The sequence below is a fragment of the Osmia bicornis genome, chromosome 5 (assembly GCF_907164935.1).
Source record: "Osmia bicornis bicornis chromosome 5, iOsmBic2.1, whole genome shotgun sequence".
NCBI classification, from domain to species: domain Eukaryota; kingdom Metazoa; phylum Arthropoda; class Insecta; order Hymenoptera; family Megachilidae; genus Osmia; species Osmia bicornis.
The window spans coordinates 9202029-9218411 of NC_060220.1; the positions used below are offsets into that span (position 1 = coordinate 9202029).

The following is a 16383-nucleotide window of genomic DNA, read 5'->3' on the forward strand; positions in this document are numbered from 1 at the left end:
GTAAGCAAGCGCAGCGGAGAGAGGTGTTCACACTGGGTATACCCAGTTAGCAGCCATTATGCCTAACCCACAAGAAACACTTTTGTATTCGGAGGCCGGACACCGAATTCCGCGTCGGTAAAACAGTGAACGTTTCATCGAAAAATAGGAATCTGACACTCCACCGCCCGCTCCCCAAGGGGTCGGTGGGGGGTCTTATGCAAGACTTCCCCATGTTAAAAAAAAAACTCCTTTACATCTCTGCTTTCCTTACATTCCTGCATCCCTTACATCTCTGCATTCCTTACATCCCTAAATCACTTACATCTCTGCTTTCCTTACATTCCTGCATCTCTTACATCTCCTGCATTCCTTACATCCCTAAATCACTTATATCACTACATTCACTATATTCCTGCTTCTCGTATATTCCGGCATTCCTTATACCTCGGCATCCTTTCCAACTCTGTACCCTTTATATCTCTGTATCCCTTACACTCCTGAATTCTCCCTGCATTTCTTGTATCCTTTCAACCCTTATAATAAATATATTATAACTATAATACTTATGGCTACTGGTTCGAGTAAAGGTAAGTAAAGGTAAGTAAAGGTAAGTAATATCTTGTGAAAAATCATTTTAAATTTAAATTTTGGCCCTCTAGCGGCTAAAAAGCGAACTAAATTTTCGACCTCGGGTCAGCGCCATCTGGTTTCGGAAAAAGGAACTATATCATGTACCAATTTTGGCCCTCTAGCGGCAAAAATGCAAACTAAATTTTCGACTTCGTGTCAGCGCCATCTGGTTTCGGAAAAAGGAACTATATCATGCACCAATTTTTGGCCCTCTAGCGGCAAAAATGTGAACTAAAATCTCAACCTCCCGTCAGCGCCCTCTGGTGGTAGAAAAAGGAACTAAATTTTGCAAAAATTTAAATTTATTTTTTACGAGACTTTACTTACCTTTACTTACCTTTACTTACCTTTACTCGAACCAGTGGCCATAAGTATATTATTTATAATATATTTATTATAAGGGTTGAAAGGATACAAGAGATGCAGGGAGAATTCAGGAGTGTAAGGGATACAGAGATATAATGGGTACAGAGATGTAAGGGATGCCGAGGTATAAGGAATGCCAGGATATACGAGATGCAGGAATATAGGGAATGTAGTGATATAAGGGATACAGGGATGTTAAGGATACAGATATGTAAGGGATGCAGTGATAAAGGGTTGGGCCTCGTGGGGCCCTTAAAGATAAAAAAATAATAAATAACTGGGAAGGTTGAGCCGAGGCCCATGATGAGGGATAAAATAATAAATGACTTGGGAGGGTGGTCCACGCGAAGCCCGAAAATAGGGGTAAAATAATAAATAAAAGAATAAAATAATAGGCGAGGCACACGGATGTAATAGAATCAACACGTTCATGCTCCTAATGAGTTTATTCAATAAGCTAAGAAGATAAATACAGCAAATCTATCCTTTTAATAACGCGGAAACATGGCTGTGAGTGACGCTGAAACATTGTACGCATGCTCGAAAACAAGGCAAAAAAATGTTATGTGTACTCTTACAATGATAGTACAATAAAACCTGTTAAAAAAGACATCTGATAACAAGTAAAACCCTTATTAAGGGACACGTTTTAACGGATACATAAAAACTAATTACGTCATCATTTAGAATGGTCTGTCGTGGTTTTCTTGGTTAACTTTCTTTGTAAAAATTTATTTCAGATCACATTGCAAATACAATTTTACGAAAAGAAAATTAATAATAATGAATGCAAGGTCAGTATTGTTTAATTATGTACTTATAGCTATCGTAGCATACACGTGTCATTTAGGTACATGCGAAAGGTGACGTAGCAGTGACTATAGATAGTAGAAGACTGGACATGCCTTTGTTCTCAAGGGGTCATGATTTTGGGATTCTAGGCACCCCCAGGTGAAACAACGTCTACATGTAGGAGCACAGTCGGTATGATAATCGTGCCTGTTTTATCAGTCATGTTCTCCTGCTTTGGAAAAGTAGTCGGTATATGGCTGAGCAGTTTCCGCCGCCTTTATGTAGATGACGCATTTACTATAGCAATTGTGATTAACATTTTCATTCGTAAACTAATTGTAAAATGTTGAAATAAACACTCTTAGCTCTTCAGCGTCCAAAGATAGACTGACCTGCCTCAGTGCAAAACGAATAATTATATTTTTAGTCTTTATCCTAGTGATTTTAACGAGGCTATAGTGTCAGTCCTAATAGGCTGACTGTAATGATTACTATAATAAATGGAAAGTTTTGATAACATTTTAGAGATATTGTCATTTTCCTTCCAATACTTTGAAATCGTATGGTTTAAAACTGATTGTATATTTGCTTATTTATTCGGGCCTAATAATAGCTAAACAACAGTCCGTTCGTCGGTTGGTAAGACTGAATTTACATCAAGTGCGATCTTACTAAAAATTTACAAATTTTCTGCAATATTTTGTGTATTTACAACATTTAAAACATATATTTCAATATGTTATTTGTCAAACAACTATCAACAATAACAATGTCATGATTAATAATATAAATTTGTGAATAATATTCGAATATTTAATGAATTACATATTTGTGAATAATTTATGTATGGTAACACTGAAGAACAAATAAAATTATGTGAATTTATTTCTTTATAATATGTATTTTGGATCGTAATAGAAACTTTAATATTCTTCGCAACAAAACTATTTTAATAATGTGATTTGTTACGTCACTGCCTACTGTACATCAATATTGTATCAATCATTTTATCAATACACAAATCTGCACCTATAACCTGAGCCCCTTTCTTTCTAAACTACACGAGCAAGTGAATCAAATCCTGTAACAATAATCCTAACATTCAAGATGCCTAACGCTTTTAAAAGTTTCGTTACATTGAATATTACTTTTGCGTTGGAGTGGTAATAAAAACTGTGCTTAAAAAATCGCTCGTATATGTATATTATTTGGGAGGGAGTATCACGCATGCGTTGGTGGAGCTTATGGGACGGACGTAGAGGACGTATGCGAGCAGTTTGTCGTAGAGCGAAAAAGAGGAAACGACAGATGAGAAAGTAAGAGAGATCTCCGCGCAGAAAATTAAGCAGAAGACAGTGGCAGCCATTTTTCCCTGACATTGCTGTTTCTGCGGCTCCGTGGTGCTAATTGTCATTATTACTTAAACGATCTTTAAGGCGGAGCAGTAAAAAGAGGTACGGTGGCAGTACAGGATTGCGGTGTTGTTGTGCACACCGAGATATAAAAATAAGAGCGGTGCTAGATAACGATAAGAGGAATATAGAGACGTCAATGGTACGGCGTGGCTCGAAGTGACGAAGTGCGTGTGTAAACGATCCGCACAGAAAGTAGTGGGGCTCGATCATAGTTGGCTGAGTGGACAGGCGAAAAGGAGGAGCTGCCGACAAACGGGAAGGGTGTTACAGGAGACGACAGCGACGGCAACGGTGACGACAACGACGAACACGACGACAACGACGGCTACGCTACGACAACGGCAACGATCGCGGAAACGGAGTTACGGTAGCCCAGCCTAGGTGGCCCTATTTTTTGGTTTCTTCCTTAGAAACCCTGTTCAATCGGAATCGTTAGTATATTGTGCACAGTGCACACGATCACGCGCCACCGCGTACATCAGCGCCACGAGATGGAGAGGCGAGCTGCTTTTGTGCTGCTGGGGATGCTATATTTAGCGGGCACCCTCGTCACGGTCCAGGCAGGTGAGACTTATCCTCTCTTTCGGATTGCCCACTATTCAACCATTCATTTATTTCTCACTCATTCTCTGTTTTCTCTTCTTTATCGTGTTAGCCTCATTGTTAAAGTTCAGCACGAAGATCATTCTTCGTGTTACTTTCATTTCAAACAAAATCAATTTACAGAATGTCCCTTTTTCATTTTTATTTTTACTGAATCTTAATTGCATTGCCACGACTTTCGAGGCCATGCTTATGATTAAGAAACAAGTTGAATTCTAATCAGATCTTATTCCTAAAGAAACACCTATCCGATTTCAATTCATCGCTATTTTCCTTCTTCCTTCATCGCTTTTCAACGATGATACGATTTTCCTGACGCAATGTCCATTTTCGAAGTTACACACACGCTGGTCTGTCAGTTCGAAGAAAGCCGTCAGTGCTATGACGTACATGTCACATGGTACCCTAAATGCATCGTTCATCGTGCGTATTTTAACTTTGAACATGGTTATCTTATCGAACTTAGCATAAAATCATTTCTCGTGCATAGGAAATACATGATAATCATTCCAAATTCGATTCGAAAATTCGCTAGTTTCCCTATACGATACTGTCGACATATGTTGACAGATTATGAAATTCTATTTTTAGTTTCGATTATACCGCATCACGTTAGAAATGCGAGTGTCCTCGCGCGGTATTGAATACGTGATGCTATCAACCCATTTTCAACCGTGCCGTTTTCGCGAATCGCATAAATATTTCTCCGAGGATGACGTGATGTGATTCTTTAAACAAAAAAATTCTGATTCGCAATATCCCACCCCGGTTTGATTGTCACCGTATATATAGCTTACGGTGTTCGATCGAACGCGATATATACGGCACTGAACGTATCACGTGTGCCTCAACCAACCGCCTTATTCCCATATTCGTTATTTTCTTCAAAATTGTTTTATTATTTGGTAACAATTGCAACGACGATTTATTAGAAGAAATGGAGTTAAGTTTTCTTACGATATGCTCAACGATATTGATCCAACGTGTCATTAAAAGTCGTACGCACAGTTCTGACATGTGCGTCTACGAACTACTGCGATGTCGGCCGAATTTTGAACCTCCTTATCACTCGAATTGCGCACCTCTGGTTTATATACCGACGCAAGACACCGGGATTCGATGCTACAGCTACATTCCGAGAGACGTACGCAAAGTACCCACGCCAAGCAACTTTTGTTGCGTAACAATTGACCCTATTTTGCGTCCACCCAGAAAACTTTACCGAGTTTTAGCGATCGTTAGGCGGAAGTTGGTGTTCGGTCGGTAATTATGTAAATCCGCGAAATTTTTACGCCAAGTACTGCTATCGATTAGTGTATGTCTCAAGGATACGTTTTAGATAATGTAGGTACTCAAAGACGCCCCTAGCACTGAGCAGGTGGGGCACTATCGCCATTTTGTAAAAATTATTCGAATCGAAAATATAGAAAAGTGAGAATGGTTTAAAACTTTGTCCGAAGGAACGTGCATCATGTGAAAATGTGTCGCGTGAAAAGATTTCAAGCGTTCGTTAGAATACTTATATTTAGACCAAGGAGTCTACGAATATAATTTCCATTTTGTTCGCGTCGTGTTTATGGGATTGGGCGGAGACATTACGCGCGTATAATCATAGGATCGTAAACCCATTTTTTTCTGTTTTTAATATAGGACATATAGAAAATAAATTCAAATTTCTATTGAGATTAGCACGTGTGTCTTCGTCATTTATATTCTTAGCTGGCATGCCTGTTTATTGAAATGTAAACTTAACCTCCATTCTCTAACACGGTGAATGTTTTCATCCGCTCTGTTTTACCGTCGCTCGCAAACCAGACGAGAAGAATGCTTACGTTTAACCCTGGGAACGCGTGTCTATTTTTGACCCTTCAGCGTGTACCATAGAATAATGCAACGATAGTAACGCCATGCAAAATTTTAGATCTAGTGAGTGATTCGACTAGAAAATTCTAAAGAAATTACAGAGTAAATATCTCGATATCCGTTGTTCGAGATATCGAGTATGACTGCGCCGATCGATTTCGAATACGTTTTTCGTCGAGTTCGCTATTCTGCGTCCTCTATGTACAGACACGAACGGTTTCGTTTGCTTCGATCGCCTGCTTTCTTACATTATCCTGCTGATATGCAACCATTACAGCAGCGAATAGTTTGACCCTCGTTTGAACTAACTAGGCCAACGCGTTTTCGGTTTACTTGTCCCGCGGTATGTCGGTTACAAGAATTACTTTATGCATCACCGAAATAAATTCATTAGAGTATCTTTAGTTGATTACATAACACTGTTCGCCGGCCGAACGGGCTAAAACTTTTGTCCGTCTTTTTGTATTCTAGGTCTGGGTTAGGTCTAGGTTAGAACTGGTTTCAGATACGAGTACCAGTGCACGGATAACAAATACGCAATCAATGGAGATTGATAGACTCATTGAAAGGTCTACCTTTCGCAAAGGTCGCTGAATAATTTGAATGTAGCTTTTTGGCTAAACCAGTGTGGAAACTAACCTCAAAATCAAACGAGGACTCGCAATTTCTTACTTATTACTCATAATTCGAAGAATGTCTAGCTAAGAAGTAAACAATTCGCTATCGTTAATTTATTAGTCGTTCTAGGAACAATAACGCTGCAATCGGAGAAAACTCGCGTTGCGACGAGTTTAGAGACGTTATTCCTTCACCGATAAAGTGTGACATGTAGTTAGTTATGGTGAATCATATCCTTAAATAATGGCCGACCTTTGTTACGATCGCTGGCAAATGTATCGTGACGTATATTAACTAGTATGCCCAGTATTGTGGCGTAGTGTTGTAAATTTACCTATTTGTCATCGAAACGCTTAATGCCTCACGTGATTTTATTACCCTGTTATTTACCATTCTTCGAAAATGAAAAGCAATTATCTGATGGGTTCAAAAGCCGAAAGTTATCTTTGCTTAGTCATTCATTCCAGAACCTTTCTTTCATGATTACTTAAATGTGTAAACGAGGGGATCCTGATGCATGTCGATTTTCTATACGAACCGTGTATAACCTGTATTTCGTTAGAATTTCTTTAACAGATATTTTCCAAATTCCACCGGTGTGTAGTTGTGTAACTTTGGAACCTATAATGAATTATAAAAAAAAAGAATGCACGTGTGTTAAGTCCGGTGTCATTTCAAATATACCGTATGAAGTTGTAGAAACCTAATGTGAACACCTGACCTAGAAGAGAATCATTGACACCAGTTTCGAAACGTAATAAAATTGATTTTCAAGCACATTACACGATCGATTTAGTTTTACTAAATTTCACCGAGTTTTAATCGAGTTATTATTCCAGTGATTCTAACCTCATTGTATCGGAATCCTATTGACTTTTCTAATAAAGTCGTAATAGGTTATTCTGATGCGGTTGCCGTAGGAACTAAAGGGGAAAAAATGGCGGCAAAACGACGATTGTTCGATATCGTTTAACCGTGGAGGTTACCTGTTTATTCGATCTTAGCGATCAAATATAATACCGGCGCGTGACCACATTTACAACTTGATAACCTCTCTTTGTACGTTTCTTTTTTTTCCTTCAAATGCCGACATATCGCATGTGTATCGTTAGAAATATGTGTATGCGTGGTGATTACAATGTACGTTTTACTCTCCCTCCTCAAAATGACGTAAGAGAAGCAGGATCTTTTATTGACTGACTGACGTAAACATACGTAAACACGTATATATATATATATATCGGTCCATCTTTAAAACTAGCTCTCATTGTTGGTACACGGTCGGAAAATTTTATCGCGATTCGAATTTCCTAGCATTTATACTGTTAATCTTTTTTTAAGTTACCGATTGACAGTTATATCTGCGGTGGGTACATTTCACCACGAGTTAAATTTCCAACCTTTATGTAAGAATAACAGTTTTCCTTGCGTGGTCAGCTAGCACATTAAAATTCCGTCGAATTCTTTTTCCACCTTTAGACGAAGTGAAAGCGTTATGTATCGCGTTGAGAAAATTAAATGAACACACTTGACACTATTCTTTCTAACCTTTAACGTGAATCATTATATTAATCTGACCATTGCTGTTTACTTTAGCCACTGGTCTACGATATCAGTTTTTAAGCGTTGTTGTTTGTCTTCGATTAGTATCTTATACTCAAGGATGAAAAGATTGTATCCAGAGGAAAAAATTACTTAAGAAATTCGTGCGTTGGAAGGTACATTTTGAAGCTTTGAATCAATTTAACACAAATTATATCAGAATAATACCGTTCGCTTCTTCTCGAGTAATTTCATATATCTCCTGAATTTATTGGGGCAGAAAAATTGTAACGTATTCCAATTGGAAAGTAGCGGTTTCCGATTGGCTCCACCCTCGCTTACATCAAACCGATAAGTTTATCATTAGGTGCAGTGACCGGTTTTCAATTGACCCGTATTTGAAATTTGTTTATCTGGGAAAGTACACGAGCCAGCTTGAAAGGAAAATTAATAATACGTCGAAATTTGGACGCACGCAAAGTTACGGTAACGTAGATGGCGCCATCTACGCGTTCGACATTTTGGATCGTCTTAAAAACCCTATCGCTATAAGTATTTCTTCTAGGATAATTAAAAACTAAAACCTACAATCGGATAAATAATACAAGACAGATGAAAATGATCGACTTTTGGCGTCGTCAAGGGAAACGAAACGTGTTTACGAGTATTGGCTCCTCTGTCCACCATCACACGTGCAATTCCAACTTGCCAAATTGCGTCCTAGATCCATCGGGCGTTCCAATTTCTACGTCCTCCATCGTATTCTATATTTCTGTGTAGAAATACCTCGAGCATTTTCGTACAATTCGAGAGGTTATACTGGACGATCCCGTTGGTACTGGACAATAGGTGGCGCTGTGCAAGTTCCACTTCGGTCCACTTTCAGCCGGTTACTGAAACACAAAAACGTTATTACTTAGTACGATGCACTTTAATTTTCTATAATTAAAAAAGGTGCAAAATTTGTGTATCACTGACAATAGTCAGTTGACGAATATTTCTTAAAGGTTTTGCGTGCTGAATGAAATGCACAAGCTGGCAGTCCCTATTCCACGCCCCTATATAGACCATATGATTTAATATATATTTCTGATGCTTAGGGTCATACGGCACGTGTTCGTCGCGTTATCGATCTCTTTTCCATCCTACTTCGCGTTCTAATATACTTCCAACTTCGTAAATCGCGCCCTAAACAGAACGGCCCAGTTCCACTCCTTATCTGTCTGTTCGTTTCACCAACCACTGACGTGAAATTAATCCTGAAACGATTTTTAGCGCGCCCTAAGCATCGAGGATGCGGAAATTTTCTTGTAAAATCATCATCGTTGACCGTATACGATAGATGTGTTTAGAGGAAACTTTAAAGATAGCCAGAAGGCTTGATCAAAATCCAAGCAAATATTTAAAGTCTAAACGATCATCGATCGAGCTGTTGGTATCGTTCGCGGTGTATTCTTAAATCGCTTAAGGCAGGAAAGGCAGAAGCCATCAGCCACTTTATAGGTCAGCCGACGTGTTCGTGATTATCAATCCCTTTTCTTCGGCCTGCATGCATTATAATTTCATCTGGTCGAGTTGGTGTACACGAGGACACGGCAGGGTTCTCTATGTAAAAGAATAAACCGCTAAAAATAAGTATGATAGAGCATGTACGTGTATATCCTGACTACAAACGGAACCGGATTAACACGTTTGTCTGCGTTTAGCACCCGTTGCCTTCTATATTAGCGTGATTGACTTTTTGGCGTCGCTTCGTTTTCCAACCTTATTTCTACGGCTTAGGATCGGCACGAAAGTTCTAGTTTCTACTGAAATTAAACTCGACAATTGTCGTTATAGCGCTCGGGAATACGTAGCACTATGGGGATAACGTAGGCGGCTTCCTTTGGTTAACAGTTGAGGATTAACTATGGGAAGCCTGAATCGCGTACGACCATACCGATCAAGTAATTCGAAGCATTTCCGAAAGATAAATGCTTACTGCCATGCTACCATATTACGTCGCCGGTCTGATAATCGAGAAACCCTAAAATCGAATCCCGGTCAACCGAGGTCTCACCTGGTTCGTTCGAAAAGTTTCGTGCCACGGCTGGTTAGCTGGTAATTGAGCTCGCGCTTAACGGACACGGTATCCAAAGGATTACCATGCGATGGTTACGGTTACAGTGACTCTTTTATATGAAAGAGAAAGAAAAGGAAGGGAGCTATGAATGCCTTTCATTCAGGGTCTCTTAGGTGGACTCATTCATAAGGTTACCTGGCAGGCACGTGTTTGAGATTAATCTTAAAGAGAATGATTACCACCTTGATGCGCCTCGTGTGTCCCTAATTGATTCAGAAAAGAAAAAGCCTTTATGTTCGATTCATCAATGAACATTATTCTTTTTCTAACTAATTTTAGTGGTAGTCGTGTCAGGGGATGCATGTGTCAAATAGTTGGACGGGTATTTGTGAGAAAATTGGTATTAGAATGATCCACCTGGTGGCGAATGCGGGTACTGTACTGGTCGCCATGACGCAGGCAGGTCGTAAGATCCTTTGCAATTCAAATACACAAAATCTTAAAACAGAACACACCGCTTCCTGAAGGTACAAGTTACGATCTCCCCTGCAACATGGCGGCTATTATATCAGTATAATCACCTCTATCTCTAACACCCTGCACTCGTGTATAATCGAATCCTAGTGGAAACCAGATACCCAGAATCCATCCATCCACAGGCTCCCCTGTATCTCCGTCGTTGTAAACCTCTTGACGTGTGCTCGTATGTTCTTCCCGATAAAGTAACCTACAAGGGGTTGGCGTCGATCGTGCACGAGGGCCAGCCTTGGTGGATCGAGTGCAAAGACCTGAAGCCGGACGATCTGATTAGATGGACGAGAAACGGGCAGTCGCTCGAGCCGGAATTGGCGAGTGGTCAGCTGGTCGTCCACTCGCCGGTCGGCACAGGAAGCAGCACGTTGACGGCGATGCACGCGACGGACAGCCACGACGGAGACTACAAGTGCACCCCGGATAGCAGCGAGGTCTTCCACTTGTGGATATATGTCGGTTCGTATGCCGAGCTCCTCAACGGCCCGCTCTTTAACCACGTTTGCTTTAGCACGTTCTATTTATGTTCGATACCTTTTAGTTTTGTCGCACGTTTGTACCCCGTACGAGGAGATGCTTCTGTTGCATGCATTTGGCTTGAGAATTGGAGACTCGATGCAAAGTCTGGAATCACAGAATAGGCGCGATCGAGTTAGAGAGGATCCTTCACAAAAATGTTACATTGGTAGAGTGTATAATAGAGCAAGTACATTGGGGGTATGGTAGAAGATTAATGCTTTATCACGCTCTACGAACGCCTGGTTTTCAATCTGAGTTACATTGGTAGAGCAATTCTAACGCTAGTTTAGTGGAGTAGTGGGAGAAGGCTAGTGATAAAATTACTCTACCACGATTGCTATCCAACTCTACTCTATCAACAACCGGCTTTTAGCTAGGTTAGTGGCAGGGTGTACTAGAGCACTACTAGGAAAACCACCGGGAAGGTGTAGTTGGTAAAGTACTAAATGTGATATCTAGGCTCTAGTGTTCCACTGGGATTAGAATATTCTATCAATGTAACCTGGGACTTAAGGGACACAGTCTGCCCCAAATTGTTGGGCCCCTCGAGGCTACCGGGCAATTCCCCCTACCATGATTTCAGTAGGCACCGCCCAGGGCTCCCCATTTCTATTATACAAGTATGCAATTAGTGGAAAAGAAAGAACTGCATTATCTGTGATTTCAGACTTGGCTTTCTTAGAATGTTTAAGCTGTCTTATTGTTAGGGCATTTATTGACTAAAGATCAAAGTCCCCCCACTTAGAAGATAATCGCTGTTCAATTTACTGCTGCTCGTTGCTTGTATATCGTGCAGAATTTTTTCAATTATCCGCGATTAAATGCGTTTCTGATAAGGCGTTATCGAACAGCGAAAGTGTCAACGATTGTACCGTGTCAGCATGAAGCTTCGCGTTCGCCATTTCTTGGCGAACGTTTCTCGTTCTCTTCGATGACGCGTCAGGCTCGAACGCTTATCTAGTTATGCGAATGTAAATGGTAATTAATATCTATTATGTGGGATTGAGTTGGAACCACGTGAAAATAAATAATCACTCGAGAAGAATTATTATACGCTCAAAGAATGTTCGTTATTAATCCAGAGAGGTTCTCCTATTCGATAACGATCGTTTTTTCGCTGCGTAAGGAGGAAATAAATTCGTTTTCCACGAAGAATGTGGTATACGCTTTCGAGCAACGAGGAAAATACATTTAACGTGATGTAATTCGCGTTGCCGTTGTTTATGCTTCTCGTTTGTAATCACTACAGCTGGTTATTTAGGACTGTTATCAACGAGAAATGTGCTTCCTCATAAACAGAAGGAAGATAGAGCTTATGTGAAGCCTTGAAGACGTTATGTTTGTTCTTACAACAAATTTACGCGCTTAGTTAATGAAACAGCGCGTACGGTAATTTTGCAATTGATAGGAAGAACTTCTTGGAATTTGAGACTTAGAAGAAACATCTAGACAATTATTTTGCTTGACTTCAAAGAACTTAGATATTTTAAGAAACAACGATCAAACTTAAGAACTATAAATTGTGTTAATCAGGTAGAACAAGTATGACGTTGTACTTTATTCGCAAAGGTGATAAGTCGATCCCTCTATCGCTTTTATTACACGTTTGACAGATAACAGTGATCTCAAGTTTCCTGATAAGAACAATGTTGAAGATAAGAAACGTAAGAGAATTCTGAGTAGCTAGATGCTTCTAAAAAAATACGTTATATAATTGCAGTACGTATAATTGAATGAAGAAACTATGCTAATATAGGATATAGGCAAAACTTTTGTACAATGGAGTGCAATTTAGACTTCCTTAGTCAAGAGGAATTATATTCTCTTCCCCTAGGATCTCCCTAGACCCACCGCTCACCGTGCCCCGCGCGAGGGCCTTAGTCCTCGAGGCACCTCAGGCGCGTGCCGTATGAATCGTACCCCATGGGTGATGTGGAAAATTATTGATACGAGTGTAGCCCCAATGTGCCCTGATGTGCCTCGGGGACTGAGACCTTCGGGCGGTGCACGGCGCACGGTGGGAGGAAAGGGGTAGGGCCTCTGAAAAATGAAGAGTTAATTCCGAGCCCTGCCCTAGACGAAAGGCAAGTGGCCTCTTCCCTATATTGTACCCCTTAACCGAGAGAAGCCTACATTGCACCCGTGTGTACAGCAATTTCCTGTCCCATCGAGGATCCTAAGCGGTTAACATAACTCGTTCTCCTTTGATACAGACATCAAGATTAAAGTACTTACACCGAAGGATGCGCCTATGACACTGGAGTGTGGAAACAGAAGTGCCGGTGAGAAGTTGCAATGGTTCAAAGAAAACGTTCCGCTACACACAGCCTTGGCTGGTAGCGAGGATCTGTTCAAGTTGGACAACGACACCGGTACTCTGGAGCTTCTGAAGAGTGCAGAAGTGTTGTACGGAAATTACAGTTGCAAAGGATCTAACTCCTCCACAGAATACAGGATCGTATGTAAGTATCCAATGTGGATCGTCGTCTTTTGCGATATCCTATCGATAATTAATACATTTGTTTTTTTTTTTTTATTTTTAGCAAAACCCACGGCACACTTGCCCGATTCGACGAGCGTGGTGGAAGGAGAGAAGCTGCATTTAGTTTGCGCCGGTAAACAGAGTCCTGGCATTAAGGTATCCTGGACGTTTGGTGATCAGAACTACACGCGCAGCAAGGGCCGCGTGAAGCTTGGACGGGACCAGGAAAGAGGCATCTACGGCGCGGTTCTAATCGTCGAGAACATCGAAATGAACGATCGTGGCAGCGTGTACTGCAGGGTATCTTACAATTGGTCCGACACCGCCGAGGATCACATAGCAGAGGCCCAAACATTCCTTAGGGTCAAAGACAAGCTTGCCGCACTCTGGCCCTTCTTAGGCATTTGCGCGGAGGTCGTTGTTCTGTGCGCCATCATTCTAATTTACGAGAAGAAACGAAACAAGGCTGAACTCGAAGAATCCGATACGGATCAGAGTCCTGACACGTACGTACCATTTTTCTCTTCTCCCTATCATTCGTGTCGTTTTATAATGTGAATCATTTTAAAACTGTAGAGAACCAAGCACGAAGGACGACAGATTGGAGTATTACATTCCATTACGCGGACCTATTCCACCCTCCGACCTTCCTGTCGATCCTCCTCCAGTAGTTACACCACCTACACCAGAAACTGTAGATGAGGGGAGCGATCGGTTAAACTCCTCGTCTCCTGCTTCCACTCCGCAACGCATATTATCCGCCCCTGCTCAATTGACTTTGTCTCGTTATCGCTTTGCCACTTTCCCGCTGATATCGTGTCGCCGTTTTTGGAACTACGCTCAGAGAGAATATTTTCGAAGTAAAGAAACTCGTGCCGAGCCTGCTTCTAGTCTGCAGGATATATGTTAGAAATAGAAACGGCCAGGGTTACTGCCTAGGTTACTATTTATGATCTCCTATTTTAGTTTAAGTGTAAATATCCAAACACTCCAAGAATCTTTGAATATCCATTGATTATTTCACTACTGTGATTTTATGATGTCCTTCATCTGATCACCCCTGCCATTCTTTCTCTTCACTGATCAATTTGATCCTGTTCAATCATTATGAATTTTACCCTGCAGCAAGCCAACGCCCAACAAGGATTCCGACGTTAGGCAGAGAAAGTGAAGCAACGAAGGAAAAGCGGCGGATGAATGAGAGCAGCGAGATGCAGGATAGCAGCAACGGATATGGAGAACGATCGTGGGCATCTGCCGGAGTGACAATACATAGCTGTACAAGAGAGATAAGGATGGATGGAAGCTGATCATAAAGTTTCCATTAACCACAGAAAGACATCGTTCGAGGATAACGAAATAAAGAGATTAATCGATGTAAAGAAAGGGATTGATCGTTTTCAAAGTGAGGGACAGGGTGTGTAGCGCCTCTAATCGAGAGCCCCCAGCCAGGTACCCTTGTTCGTTTCACGAGTGCATACCTGCGTGAAGAAAACAGGCTTTGCCTGTGCACACAGAAAATGTACACGCACGCGCGGTATTACACAATTTACTAACAAATTTAAATTAAGCCTTACTATCGTGTTCACTTCATTTATCAGATGTTCGCCTGTCCGTTATCTCTATTACACTGCTTTGATCGACGGTCGGAGAAGAAAGAAAAATATAATATTATGTGCTCTGCTGATCTTTACGCGTTGTATGTGTCCTTCGAATGATGACGAGTGAGCGATTAAGCCGGATGAAGAGTAATGACGATGAAAATAGATACCTAAAACGAAGAGAAAGGGCGTGAGAAAAATGAATGTACGTATGAGAATCTATGTGTGTACGTGTATGTAAGTTTGTGCATGCTTGCATGCGCTTGAATGACAGAATGCGATAGTGACGAAAAAAATGAATACAAAAAGAATATATAAAAAAAATAAATAAAATAGCCGGATCAGCATACCCGCCAAAAGCAATTTGAAACGAGCGGATTGAAAATTCGTTTCTCTCTGCTTGTAAGAAATATACACACACATATATATATATATAATAAATATATGCTATGTTCGAAAACGCATTTATTCGCTAACGTACTTTTTACGGTACTCTCTTTTTTTCCTCAAAAAAGGGATGATAGAAATTCTTTTTCTAAGGGGGTGTGCTTTGGCGGGTATGCCCTCCACGTGACTCGGAACGTGTAGAGACCCCTGTTTCTCATATTTCGCACCGTGTGACCGAAGAGAATATAAAAAAATAAAAAGATTTTACGGTAGGACCGAGATAAAAAAAAATTATGTGCTCGATAAACTAGTTACGTAATAATAGAATCAGGAGAGGCAATGCGTGCTATAATTGGCTTCCGAACACCACAGACTTTCGGAAGTATTTGAAAAAGCTTACCTGGTGGCGCCGCCTTATTATAATTATTGTAATTATTACTATTATTATTATTATTATTATTATTATGGTTATTGTGAACAATGATGATGATGATCTTGATTATTCCATCGGTCATGGAAAAGGAAATAAAACACGTCGGAAGTCATGGTTCTGCGCGCGACGCCGTTGTTAACGACGTTATAATGTAATATTAATACTGTAATATTATTATTGCCATCGTTATTACTACTGCTACTATCGTTATTATGATTATTACAAGTATTATCGTTAATTTTACCACTATTGTAATAATTTATAATCCGTACCAACACGATTGTCCGTCGACAGTGTCGTCATTGTAAGTATTACAATTTCTATATTCATTAACGGCTAGCATAAACTTTAGGTGCTCTTAGTGCGATACCTTTTTCTTTGTTTCTCTCTTACGGGTGCTGTTTTGCTGCGTCAACTTCCGTCACTGTTGTCCCTAGCGCTGTCACCATCTTTGTCGATACTCGAGCTACGAGCAAGATAATTATATTCATGAGTTTTCATTTTTCTCTTAATCTTTTTCAAATTCTTTTATCGATAACACCGTCTTCTCAGTACTT

General features: G+C 40.5%; 1 protein-coding gene across 1 annotated transcript; it reads left to right on the forward strand.

The window, feature by feature from the left end:
• Window positions 1–3038: 3038 nt before the first annotated feature.
• Window positions 3039–16338, forward strand: LOC114872383 (basigin). The gene is made up of 5 exons (XM_029179523.2): window positions 3039–3749; window positions 10597–10863; window positions 13137–13385; window positions 13467–13911; window positions 14531–16338. The coding sequence occupies exons 1-5, from the start codon at window positions 3677–3679 to the stop codon at window positions 14574–14576; spliced, it is 1080 nt and encodes a 359-aa protein (XP_029035356.1). The 5' UTR covers window positions 3039–3676; the 3' UTR covers window positions 14577–16338.
• The last annotated feature ends 45 nt before the right edge of the window (window positions 16339–16383 follow it).

What these genes read in the sequence shown, in the direction of transcription:
- LOC114872383 (XM_029179523.2), top strand. Translation starts at nt 3,677, where the DNA reads ATGGAGAGGCGAGCTGCTTTTGTGCTGCTGGGGATGCTATATTTAGCG. An exon ending in CCACTTGTGGATATATGTCG is followed by an intron (nt 10,864 to 13,136) that starts GTTCGTATGCCG and finishes CCTTTGATACAG; the next exon opens with ACATCAAGATTAAAGTACTT. An exon ending in ACGGATCAGAGTCCTGACAC is followed by an intron (nt 13,912 to 14,530) that starts GTACGTACCATT and finishes TTTACCCTGCAG; the next exon opens with CAAGCCAACGCCCAACAAGG.